The 13,567-nt window shown below is 37.4% G+C and overlaps 1 protein-coding gene across 2 annotated transcripts; it reads right to left on the bottom strand.

Annotated features, from left to right (window-relative positions):
- Nucleotides 1-9,112: 9,112 nt before the first annotated feature.
- LOC107554028 (desumoylating isopeptidase 1-like) lies at nt 9,113-11,877 on the bottom strand. 2 transcript variants are annotated; one of them, XM_016236383.1, is made up of 7 exons: nt 11,840-11,877; nt 11,365-11,460; nt 11,207-11,228; nt 10,963-11,032; nt 10,740-10,849; nt 10,457-10,579; nt 9,113-10,362 (listed from the first exon to the last, which is right to left on the bottom strand). In XM_016236383.1, the coding sequence occupies exons 2-7, from the start codon at nt 11,450-11,452 to the stop codon at nt 10,272-10,274; spliced, it is 504 nt and encodes a 167-aa protein (XP_016091869.1). In that variant the 5' UTR covers nt 11,453-11,460; nt 11,840-11,877; the 3' UTR covers nt 9,113-10,271. The 2 variants fall into 2 exon arrangements, with proteins under 2 accessions (XP_016091869.1, XP_016091868.1); XM_016236382.1 differs by having other exon boundaries at nt 11,365-11,866.
- Between the last annotated feature and the right edge of the window lie 1,690 nt (nt 11,878-13,567).

Here is a 13,567-nt window from a genome sequence, read left to right as displayed (position 1 = left end):
GTTTTATGGATTATTGAAATGACGGTTTAAAGTTAAAATGCCTTTATGATGGATTTGTTTCTTATAAACAGAGCTTTTCACTTCATGAGTTGTTAATTGATGGACCGAAGACATGGACGGTTTATATCAGCTGTTTGGACTCTCATTCTGACGGCACCCATTCACTGCAGTGGATCCATTGATGAGCAAGGGATGTAATTCAAAATTTCTCCGAATTTGTTTCCATGAATTAACAAGCTCATCTACATCTTGGATGGCCTGAGGGTAAGAAAATTTTCGTTTTTGTGTGAACTATTCCTTTAAGATCGATATACCTCATATGCATAGAGTAAAATGTCATTACCAGCCATGCTGTTGGGGACCATGAAGAGGGAACTGAAATTCTGATTTAGAAAGGGAAAGCCGAGAGCAATCCCCCTAGCACAGCTCTGTTCCCCCCTCAGTCTCGTTCAGAGAAAAAGTGCTATGAGTAATGAAAATGGTAGAAAACTCTTGATTAGCTCATTCTTTAGAAAATTCAGACCCTTGTAGCTGTACAGGACCTCTGTCCATTTGAAGTTCACATACCTAGTGTTATAGCAAGGGAAGCTGGTGTTCCCGTCTGGCTTTTAACTGGCTTGGTCAACTATTTTCAGAAGGGTAAAAACCCTATACTATAACCTCATTTAATCTGTATTTGCGGATTTGGAGACTCTTATTTAGTTATTTCACCCGTTAAAAAGAGCTGAAATAACTAAAATTATTGTTATTATTATTTTATCTATTTTTATTTATGTATTTAATTTAGCTTTGTCTTTGATTGAAATGATAACATACAGTTAACAGTCTTACAGTGCATGAAATGGTATAACAGCTAATGAGCTATAAAATCATTTGGGGAAAAAAACGATTCTACTCATTGAGATGTGTTGTGTGAGGCAAGACCTATAGGGGCTATAGTATAGGGTCAAAATTGTAACTAATAGAAATCACCATATTTTCCAAGTTTATTAATGACAGAACTTTCAGACAATTGTTTTGTATTACAAGTTTTCTTTAATGTTATGTTCAAATATGAAAACAATCATTTTCACCATATTTTTAGGAATAAAGTATATAAAAAATTTATATAAATATATATGGGTATATAAATGTGTATATAAATATAAATCAGGCAAATTATACATTGACAAAACTTGAAAAAATACAAGCTATGGAAGCCAAAATAGCCCAAAATCTCAAAATTGACCAGTGCCTGAAAAAATAATGGATTTGCCTGTAGTGTCTTGTGCCATCATTCCATTTAAATACTAAAGGCTTTCATTTTTGCACTCCAGTAAAACATCCCTAAAGCTCTGAAAACCTTGTGATTTAAAACAGTGTGACTGTGAACCTACCAGATTAACTGTGAATCCCTTTGTTTTACTCTCATTAAATGGACAGCATCCCTGCTGAAAAATTTAAATTCCAAAAATTCCAAGCTGGTTTATGCTGGTTAGTGCTGGTATAGTGCTGGTCCAGGTTGGTTTATGCTGCAGGTCTAGCTGGTGGACCAGCACATTCATGCTGTTTTCAAGCAAAATGGAGCTGCTAAAGTTGGTTCACAAGCATGGTCTTGCAGTGTTGAGTGTGACTGTGAGTAGGCCTGTCTGTATGCATGCATTGTTTTTGCTTGCATATTTCTATATTTATATTTCTATATCTATATATTCTATATCTATATTTATATTTCTAAATCTATATTTAACAGATAGTAGACAGACGTAAAGGAAAAGGATAGTAAACAGACGTAAAGGAAAACTGCATTTAAAGTTTAAAAAGATGATTTATTGTTTTATATGATTATAACTGTAATTGCTTTTACTCCCTCTGTTTAAAGTAGTAGAACTGACAATTTTATTTTATGATTATGAAAGTTCAACATTGAAAGTTAATACTCATTTTGGAACTCACATGTCCAAATTCAGCTATCAGTCACTGATTCCAAAAAGTGTGTACATAGTAAAAGTCAAGTATGTCATTGCTGTCAGGAACATGAAATATTGTTGACAATAGTGATATCGTGCACTTTCAACAATTGCTGAGAGAGAATTAATTTAACCAAAGTCAATGTCCAAGTGCCCAACTAAAGGGAACACTAACCACCATAATGGAGACAAACTTCAACAACATTTTGAAAGAAATAAAGCCAAACTGGTTTGTAAGAAAAAAGATGGTAATGCTGTTTTTCAAGTTGTTTAAAGGGTTCCCTTTCAAGGGAACTTGGAACTGCGTCCTCTAGGGGTCGCTATGGGGAACGCCTCATCGTGACCCGTGTCTGAAGCATACATTGAAAAAACACCAACAACACGTTGCCGGGGACAGCCCATGACGTCACTACCGGTGCGACTATTAGTATAAATAGGCGCCGGGAGAACATGTCATTCTCTTCTTCACTGAATGTTTTGTTTGAAGTGTGCATTTGAACGTGGTAAGAGCGATCTCTATCCTATTATTATGGCGAGCACTAGCAGAACGTTTAGAGGATGTTTGCATCCGTTTTAAAGTTTAAAAAGATGATTTATTGTTTTATATGATTATAACTGTAATTGCTTTTACTCCCTCTGTTTAAAGTAGTAGAACTGACAATTTTATTTTATGATTATGAAAGTTCAACATTGAAAGTTAATACTCATTTTGGAACTCACATGTCCAAATTCAGCTATCAGTCACTGATTCCAAAAAGTGTGTACATAGTAAAAGTCAAGTATGTCATTGCTGTCAGGAACATGAAATATTGTTGACAATAGTGATATCGTGCACTTTCAACAATTGCTGAGAGAGAATTAATTTAACCAAAGTCAATGTCCAAGTGCCCAACTAAAGGGAACACTAACCACCATAATGGAGACAAACTTCAACAACATTTTGAAAGAAATAAAGCCAAACTGGTTTGTAAGAAAAAAGATGGTAATGCTGTTTTTCAAGTTGTTTAAAGGGTTCCCTTTCAAGGGAACTTGGAACTGCGTCCTCTAGGGGTCGCTATGGGGAACGCCTCATCGTGACCCGTGTCTGAAGCATACATTGAAAAAACACCAACAACACGTTGCCGGGGACAGCCCATGACGTCACTACCGGTGCGACTATTAGTATAAATAGGCGCCGGGAGAACATGTCATTCTCTTCTTCACTGAATGTTTTGTTTGAAGTGTGCATTTGAACGTGGTAAGAGCGATCTCTATCCTATTATTATGGCGAGCACTAGCAGAACGTTTAGAGGATGTTTGCATCCGTGTTGTCATTGTTTAACATCTGATGACACACACGATCTATGCGTTATTTGTTTGGGCGAAGAGCACGCATGCAATGTCTCCGAGGGGGCAATCGGTGTGCACTGCGAGCGTTTTTCCAAGGAAGAAGAAGAAATACATATTAAAAAGATACGTTTTTAGCTGAGTCTTGAATGTAGACAAAGATGGTAGACACCAAGATTACAGACAGATGAAGCAGGCTTAACATGAACCCCGTCAATTTCAAAGGACAGGTCAATCCTTTTGACTGAGGTAGCAGAACCTATCATCAATATTTCAGTTTTGTTATTATTTAGTTTAAGGAAATTCAAGGACATCCAATGCTTGATATCCCTGATGCATGCAGTAAGTGAGTCAGGCAGTGATGACCTATCAGAGCTGGTGGTTAGGTAAATTTTAATGTCATCAGCATAGCAATGAAATTGAAGTCCGTGCAGGAAATGAGCCAGGAAAGAGCTGAACCAGTGATACCGATATCAGAAAGGCGAGAGATGAGTATTTCATGGCAGACTGTTTCAAATGCAGAGCTTAGATCAAGAAGAATCAAGAGGTTTATTAACCCAGAATCTATGGACAGAAGAATGTCATTAACCACACAAAGAAGAGCAGTTTCAGTGCTATGTGATGAACAAAATCCTGACTGAAAAGGTTCAAAAAGGCCATTAGCATTTAAGTAAGATCTCAACTGTGAAGCCACAACTTTTTCAAGAATTTTACTTAAGAATGGTAAATTTGAGATTTGCCTATAATTGTTCATATCTAGATGGTCAGGAACCGTTTTTTTAAGTATGGGGGTTCCCGCAGCCATTTTTAATTCTGCTGGAACAATGGCAGATGCTATACTACAGTTAATCATATGTGTTATGAAAGGTTCAACCTCAGGAACACACATCTTAATCAAAACAGTAGGTGAAGGATCAATCTGGCAGGATGTAGAATTTGACTTCACAATTAGTTCAAAAGGCCATTAGCATTTAAGTAAGATCTCAATTGTGAAGCCACAACTTTTTCAAGAATTTTACTTAAGAATGGTAAATTTGAGATTTGCCTATAATTGTTCATATCTAGATGGTCAGGAACCGTTTTTTTAAGTATGGGGGTTCCCGCAGCCATTTTTAATTCTGCTGGAACAATGGCAGATGCTATACTACAGTTAATCATATGTGTTATGAAAGGTTCAACCTCAGGAACACACATCTTAATCAAAACAGTAGGTGAAGGATCAATCTGGCAGGATGTAGAATTTGACTTCACAATTAGATCACTTATGGCAGCAGAAGTAGTGAGAGTAAAAGCAGAGAGAGAATATGTTGTGTGAGCCGAGTCAGTTGTATGAGGGGTGTCTTTGGAAATGGATTCAGTGATAGACTTCAATTTGTCTGGTAGAATTTGACTTTACAATTAGATCACTTATGGCAGCAGAAGTAGTGAGAGTAAAAGCAGAAAGAGAGTATGTTGTGTGAGCCGAGTCAGCTGACATCAAGTGAACATTTGAATCAGTTGTATGAGGGGTGTCTTTGGAAATGGATTCAGTGATAGACTTCAATATGTCTGAAAAGTAATGAGAAAAGTTATTCACAAGCACCTCAGAATGAAAAAGCTCCGCTCTCGTTTGTCTCTCTTTTCAAGGAAAGAAGGGCAGCCATCTGCTTCCCGCGATTCAGGACACGCTGCTGCTGAGGCGGCGGAGGAGAATGAGCTCGTGGGGATCGCAGGTGGAGCTGGCCGATGAGTTTGAAGAGGGGCTTTCCCTCTCGCGATCGTCGGCTGTGGACGAGAGTGAGCCGCTGGAGGATGATGTTATTTCATTAACATTGTCTGATCAAGGGCCAATGCTCTACTGGGTTCAGCCCAGCAAAAGCAGGAAATGTCTGAGGAGGGCAAAGAAGCTGAGGCTGAGCCTTCCCAATCCTCTTGCCCTGCGTATGATGAGCTTTTGAAAGTTATGAATCGCGCCATGGCGAGGCTTTATTTGCTGTGAAGCGGGCGAAGAAAATGACGTTGCAAGGTATCTCGATGAACGTTATTTTTCTGGCCATAACCCTCCAGCTCAGGTGAGCCTTCCTTTCTTCCTGTTTCCATACAGAGATCGAGAAGGAATGGAAGAGGCCGTTTTTCCTCACGCATACATCTGTGGGTAAACCTAGCAGATATCGGGAAAAAGAGAGGGTCTTTCTTCTCGATGCGCCGGTTTCGCCTTACGTATTTTTTGGTACCTCCTTTTAGGCGGTGGTCGAGAAGTTCAGGGAGGCAAAGGCGAGCTCAGTGGCCTTCACGAAGGTCCAAGTCTGAGCCCGAACAACATAGGGGTCCTGGTCCGTCTCGGTCTGAGGATAAGAGACGGGCACAGAAGGCTAGTGTCGCGGCTCGCGCTCCCCCTCCGCCCGGTCAAAGGGAGGTAGGCAAGACCTTAGGGATGTGATCCAGACAAGGCGTCAGGTCTTTCGTCCAGATCAGAGGGATACTTGAGTATCTACTCATTTCCTTCGGGGGTTTTACATCTGCCCTTTTCTTCCCCTTGCTAATTCCCCTATAACCACCAGCACTCCACCTGACCGAGGTTAGGTAGGAATTTCCTGCATTACAGTCTCCTATGCTGGACCTATGATGTTTTGGTTGGTTCTATGACTTCATAGCAACCACCTTACTGATGGTCCGGACTAGAGGCTTCTCTGGAATCGCCTCTGGAACGGGGTTCCGGCGCGGGAACCATGGTGGGTGAGTATGATCCATTCTATATATATATATATATGTATTGAATGTGCTGGTGGTTATGTGTGTATAATCCTTCTGTGAGATTTCTTTGCAGTGTTTTTTCCGGGACCTGTGTGTTTCTGTCCTCTCTAAGGTAGGTCCTCTGTGAGCACACCTTTGCTGGATTCAGAAACCAGGTGCTCGACTTGCAGTGTTACCTCACTCGTCGACATTATGTCCAGCCGGTATGATAGACCTGGTTCCGCTTCATGCTTCCTGGATCATGCGGCCAGGTCAGAGGAATCCGCGGGAGCCTTCTTGATCATCAGGCCCCCAGCACGACATTCCTGGTGTATATGACTTTCTTCTTTCAGACGAATCCAGTTGGAGTTATATAAAAAACTGTCTTTGATCTTTCAAGCTGTTTCATGGCACTCAGCGGGTGTTGCATGCATCAGTCCAAAAGCACGTAATTAAAATGCGCCCATGCATAAAAATAAGTGTTTCACACGGCTCCGGGGGGTGAACAAAGGCCTTCTGTAACGAATTGATGCGTTTTTGTAAGAAAAATATCCATATTCAAAATTTAATAATCACTTTAATGTAGCTTGCGCTCACTGTTGTACACTGGAAGCAGTTTCGGGCGGATGACATATTCGGCGGATTTCATGTATTTCTGCTTTGCTCTTGTTGTTCCTCTTGTCTTCATTGATTCTGCTTGTTAACCTCAGATGTCATCACTAATGGTCAATCATGACTTGTAGACTGAATCTGCTTTATTTCACTAACCACAACACTGCTTCAGTGTTACCTTTACTTTCTATAACTGAGCAAAGTTTGTTTAACGGGATTGTACTGTGTACCAGTATGAATGTAACCAGCAACGAGCATTTTTCTTTATTAAATAATTTATTAATATTAATTTGGAAAATTGTCTTGGTCTTTATTTAACTACAAACACACAATAAGAAATGTGATATGTAACACATACACAAGTTTTGTTAGAACCATACCAGCACACATAAAACAACATGTGCTGGTCCACCACCACACCAGCATTCCCATTCTGAGATCCAGCAAACTAGCATCCCATGCTGGGAACCAGCAAACCAGTAACCAGCATTCCATGCTTGTCCCAGCGTGCGAAACATACCTTATGCTGGTGAACAGCAATGCTGGAATTTTCAGCAGGGATATCAGCATATTGGAAGATATAAAATAATCTTTTTTTTTTTCTTTTTGGTGGGTGATAGTGCACCCATGTATAAAGTAGGCAAACTCAGAGAAGAGGGAGAGCAGGATCCAAATGCAGAAGGTTTATCAAAGAAAGATAAAAGATACCATAAAAACAAGGAATACAAGAAACAAAACTAAGCATACCAACACTACAGCAATACATTGACAAGACCTGACAAAGAACATAGGAAACACTGGAGTTTATATAGACTAACAAGACATAATCAGGGAACTAATCAACAAGAAAACTACAAAGGGACTACAGAATGTGGTACAGGAAACAGGAACAGAGCATAACCTAAAAGTCCTAATAACAAAAACATAAGGTATACAAAACATAACATCATGTCTCTATAATGCACTAAAATCAATTCCAACCTCGCCTACCTAATTCACACAACCAACATGCAACTACATAAAAAAAACACTTTCTTGCACAACGGATTACTTCTTCGATGTAAACCACAGCCTGAGCTGCAAACATCAACAGTCAGATTATGTTTAATTCCACCAACATTTGAAGGATTATGTTTTATGCAGCTTCATTTTATGTTTTATATATGTATTTTTGTATGCTCTGTAAGACATGCATGTTCTAAAATGTCTGCTCATCTCATAAGCATGGTGTCACTCTCTCGCTCCCGTTTGACCTCTAATTTTAATGGTACAGGAAATTATGCACATGATTAGATGTAAAATCTTTTTATCTGCTTGTGACAGTAATATGAGACGATTACACCCTGAAAAGTTGTATAGTGGTTAATTAGTTGCATAGCCCATGAAATCATATAAATGTCAAGGGATTGTGTGAGTGGACCCAAAAGGAAACTGCCATGTGAATGCCAACCATAAATGCTATAAAAATGAGAGTCTGTATCTGATTTGGTGGATTTACAAGCCTCAAATTCATAACAACAAAGCTGGAAAACTTTAAATCATTTTGTGGATTATAAGCGGACATAGAGTACAAATAAAAAGAAAGCTCTCTTCTTGTCTTTTTAAAGACTGCCTTAGTTAACCTGTCATCAGCATATTTTCACTATGTATAAAGAACCACTAAGAAGAAGATGTAAGCAGGATAATGCAATTTATACACAACTTTAAAAGTACAGACTGTTGCACTTGTACGTGTTTCTGCGTGTAAACTTTTTAAAGTGAATTTAACTATGGAAGACTTTTTTAGGGGGGATAGTGTTGGCTTTGGAATTACTAATTTATCGTAGAATAATCTGAAACATTACGGAAAAAAAGCTTAAGGTAGTTAAACAAATGTATAATTCAAATCAATCATCCAGCCTATACATTTAGATGTAAAACATACAATATGCATATATTGGAGTTCATTTAGCATTATATACTATTTAACAGGGTTATTTAGCGAAAACCTAAAGTAAAAATAAGCCATATAAAAAACATTTTCTTTACTTGAACTATAAATAAACATTAACATAAATTATTATAAAAATAATTTCAGCTTGCCAAAGCAACATCTCTCATTTTAAGTTATAATAACTTGTACTAAAGAAGTAAAACTTTAAAACATATTACAAATTATAAAAATATGTAACGAAATTACTAAAATGTTTAAATGAAAACAAAAAAATAATTAAAATAATATCTCAATAATACTAAAATAACAATGCTACTAAAGCCATGCAACCTAACAATCAAGAACAAAACCACCACATCTTTACTCTAAAAAAAAATGCTGGGTTGTTTCAATCCAACTTTGGGTCAAATATGGACTAACCCAACTGTTGTTGTTTTTTTTTAATACAAAAGTTGGGTTAGTCCATATTTGACCCAAAGTTGGGTTGGAACAATCCAGCATTTTATAGAGTGTATACCTTCAGAATGTCTTTATTTGTTTAGAGCTGGGACACAATGACGTTTAACACACATTTACACATGAATGAGGTTTATTTGAGGCAGAAAATTAAGAGCTCCAAATAGTATTACCAGGACAACAGTAGCACAGATAAATCAGGCAGCATAACCTGAACATAAAATCATTGTAATTGTGAGATTATCACTAGTAATACTTATCATATATAAAATCTCATGTTATAAAAATTGTACACACATTTTTATAAATTGGTTAAAAATCAATCACATAAATATATCTCATTGCTAATGTGTTTGTTAGGATTACACTGGTCCTATGGACTTAACACAGTTTAGACCACTGAGTTATGAATTCTATACTGCTTGTTAAATAATTACTAGTAATGGTCTTTTGTCACTAAAGCCACATTCCTATGCTATCTTTCCTGTCTATACTACTATTTGCAACCAGAGTAACAAATAAAAAAAGCAAATGGACAAGAGTCAAAAGACTTGAAAAATACAACAACTTTCCTATTGGGTCCTGCACATTTTTATAAAACATTCATTAGCTTCATCTGTGTGATACTGTTATTGTGCTTCCTGTAATGTCATTGATCCCCTTTAACCCTCTTTAGTCTATATTCATGGCACTCTAGGATTTATATAAATGCTGTCCTGAGGAAAGGTAAGGTTTAGATAACAACTTAGTTACAACACAGAAAGAGTCAATAATCAGTACAAAGGGAGTGACTGATTAAAGAAAGAGTGACTGAGTAAAACATCTGAAAATGAGTTCAGCACTTTATAAGCACAGTAAACGGCAAAAGTGCATGAATTGTCTAATTAATTTACACATAAATAAGGGACTCTAAATTACACTCTTTTAATCAGTATTAATCACCATAGCATATTTAGCAACCTAATTCTCATCCTCTATTCCTCTTAAAGCATCTGAAGTAACAGATCATGTTGAGGTAGAACAGAGACACCTACAGACCGATAAGGGGAATCCTGATACAATTTGCTTTGGTACATTTAATCTATTTAAAAAGTTTGCTGTATTTTTAAAGATTATTGCAAACAATTTGAGTTTGAAAAGGCACTGAGCAGAAAATCTGGAAAACCTGCTTTTATATAAATGCTATTTTATATCGACACAATGGGTCAAACTTAAGTAAACTATTATAAGTCTGAGACACAAGCTTCATGACTGTTGTAATAATACATTTTTAGATGCAGCCACATCTACAACTGGCCATATCCATTCATGCCATTGTCCCCCGATGGAGTGATGGTGACTGAATCGAGAAAAGGACGGAGTGCTTGTCCAAAAGGTCTATGGAGAAGGAAAAGTGTAATTCAGTCCAGTATTACTAATACTACCACTAGTGTCAACAATGACATATTTGGAGTTGTAAGGGCATACTTACGTAGCGAGCACCTCAGATGGGAGTTCGGTGATGTATGAGGGAATCTTAGTTCCTGTTAAAAACTGCCCAACCTCAGAGCTGAAGGTGTTACAGTTGTGTTCAAAAAGGTGGTATTTTTCAGGTCTGTGGAAAAAAAGGAGGAAGCACAGGTTTTCACATGTAGATTGTCATTTTTGTGCAAAAAATTATGAGACTTTTCCTAAACACGTATGCCATTCTTTGTCTCTGCGTACAAAATAGGATAGTATTTCCTGTTAAATGCAAAAAACGAAGATATACTGACCTGTAAGTAGACTCCCTGAGCGAAGACAGATATTCCTGAAAAAGGTCCCGAGGAACTTCTGTGTTTCCAAGGTCCACTATGGAATCAGGCACACCTAGAATAGTACCACCCTGAAACATCACATTATTTCATGATTATGATGGGTTACAGTCATTAGGCCCTATTTGATGTCAGATATCTTGAGCAACAAATGCCTCATAAACATGCATTGATCATTTCTTACCGGAAAGCAGCTTGTTATGCCTCCTCCTCCATAGAAAAACTCTTCCCCATAAACCACTGCAGAGGTGTGCCTTCATTAAGTAATCCAAGAATAATGCATTAAAATAAAGACGTTAAATTCAATTGTTTATTCAAATTAAACAAATGCAAAATATAAACTCTTTCACTAGTCGTCTCAGACCTTTGGACTCTACTGTATACTGTACACTGCCTGATAATAAGTAACAAGGTTTCCAAAAACTCACCATATTCCCTCCACTTGCTTTCCTGTCAATTTAGATAAAGAATTGCAATCAGTCATTTCTTTACATACTTCCAAATGTGATTTTTCAACAGTAAAACATACATCTCTATTCTAGAAGCATCACTAACTTCCCTTGACAACTTCAGCTGCAGAGCTCACCTAGCATCATGGGACTCAGCTGACGGGCCAGTCCTTTTGACAGGTCATAAATGTACAACTTCACGCTGTAAGAACTTCCGTCAGCCATCGCTACGGCTTTAAACAAACGTGTTTACAAACTAATGCGCAACTCTACAGCTAGCAAACTGCAACTTAGCTTGAGTTTCTCGCTCTGGTTGAACTCGAAAAACCAGACTTCAGTGTTTTGCTGGCTCACATTTACACCATCGCATTAGACATTCACACAAGGAACGCATTCGCTGTCGGTTCAAATTATTTTAAGAACAGAATGAACCACGGATTGCTGACAAATCAAACACAGCGTTTACGTCCGCGTCGTCACAGTGACTCGAGATATTTCGATACCGGTTATGACAGATGGCAGCACAGATACAGCTGCCAGACATCTGTAATAACCTCCAAAACGCTAGATGGCGATTTTTACATAAACAAATATGACGACGTTCATACCCACCACAGAATCAACTAGTAAGCGGACGTCCTGCTCGAGATTCGGTTCGTTTGAACAACAGTTCGTTTCATAGCTAGTTCAAAACTCCGCTTTAGCGACTCCTACCTGACATCCAGGTGTTCTGACAAATAATGCTACCAACACTGTATTTATCCTACTGTAAGGGTAGGTGTACATGTTAATAAAGCCTCACAGATCTTATTAATATCATGCTGGAAGCAAAATCTGATATGTAGCACTTTTCGCTATCGAATTATGCTACTACAGTTTTAATGGGAGGTAGCTAAATCTGGACAGGGTAGCACAAATCGTCAGAACACCGGCGGTGCGTAAACATGCTTTAAAACTTAAATAAAGCCACACCTGGCACATATTGATGTTTATTATAGTATTTCGAATAGGTTTGATTAATAAAGGTATCTAGTGTAATTTCATTTGCTACGTTTGTTGCAGCCGTACAGTCATTTAAAAGCTAATTCGCTTGAACTTTTTGCCCCATCGGTCAAATCTTGACTCCGAATTCTCACACTTTACAAGTCGGGCAAGTTTTTTCGGTTCACTCGAGAATCGCTGTGAACCAGCTCGAGTCGTGGACAAATAGTTCAGATCTCTGTTGGGAACCGAGTCAATCAAAGAAAAGTTCCGAGTGAGGTTGAAACTAGGGATGGGCGATACCCCTTATTTTGTTTTCGATACGATACCGATATTTTTCAAGGCAGTATCGTCGATATCGATACCGATTCGATACTTTTGCACTAAACTTTTAAATTATGAAATTATTAAATTACTAAGAGTAAAATGGGTAATGAAAACCACTTAACTTTGTTTAAAACGCATTTTAACCCATTTAATTCCAGATTTTTCCCAGACATGAAAATATCCAAATGATGTACCCCTTTGAAATAATCAATCATTTAAAAAAAAAAAAAAAGTTTGGGAAAAGTGAGTGAAAATTTTTCTTTTATGGTCGGTCACAATTGTAACCTGTGGGATTATGTGTATATTGAATTAACATATTTCTGCAGTCTTAAAAATTGTTATATATCTTAGCCCAGCTATTTTAAACTGTTTGATCACATTCTAGGGTTACTATTATGCATTAAAAAAAACGTATACAACACTAATAGGAATACTGAGATCAAATACAAAAAAATACAACCATCAACGTATTTCAAAATTGTTACTTTTTTTGTAACATATATCATCACATTTTTATATTAGTGCTACCAGTATTACAACATTAATATTCGAACTTATTTGTAACATTTTAACTTTTGATTTAGTGCAATATTTTGTACTGCCATTAGGGACTGCCAGTGAATGGCTGTTGCATGCATAAAATGCAACCTTTAAATGAATTATCTTTCAACGTTCAATTTAAATAATTGAAATTGTAGCCTACATAGTTTGTGCAATTACAATTTGTTTATTGTGAAATAACTCTGTGAAATAAAACATTTCTGTCCTCTGATAAGCATTGTTCAGGGCTGCCGTTCCCAAAAGCTTTAATGCTTTCTTATGATACTTTTGGGAAACGCAGCCCTGTTTGAATGCACTGTCAGCAGTGAGTGAACGCTCTCTGTGATTGATTGGTTCTGTCTTGCAACATTTGCGTGTGTTCAGATGAGCAGGAAAATAGTTCTATCCTACACAATTACTCGCTAACAAAGGTTATTTGTCCAATTCAATGCATATTGTACGCATTATTATTATTATTATTATTATTATTTT

This window comes from Sinocyclocheilus grahami, unplaced genomic scaffold, assembly GCF_001515645.1.
Source record: "Sinocyclocheilus grahami isolate Dianchi unplaced genomic scaffold, SAMN03320097.WGS_v1.1 scaffold490.1, whole genome shotgun sequence".
In the NCBI taxonomy this organism is placed as follows: domain Eukaryota; kingdom Metazoa; phylum Chordata; class Actinopteri; order Cypriniformes; family Cyprinidae; genus Sinocyclocheilus; species Sinocyclocheilus grahami.
The sequence above is the reverse complement of the archived record's forward strand: the minus strand, read 5'-3'. Positions and strand labels throughout refer to the sequence as shown.

Bases quoted from the DNA above. Each gene is read 5' to 3' on its own strand.
- LOC107554028 (XM_016236383.1), bottom strand. From the start codon at position 11,452: ATGGCTGACGGAAGTTCTTACAGCGTGAAGTTGTACATTTATGACCTG. The intron at 11,033-11,206 runs GTGAGTTTTTGG...TACTTAATGAAG, and splicing joins AAGCAAGTGGAGGGAATATG to GCACACCTCTGCAGTGGTTT. The intron at 10,850-10,962 runs GTAAGAAATGAT...GTGATGTTTCAG, and splicing joins GCATAACAAGCTGCTTTCCG to GGTGGTACTATTCTAGGTGT.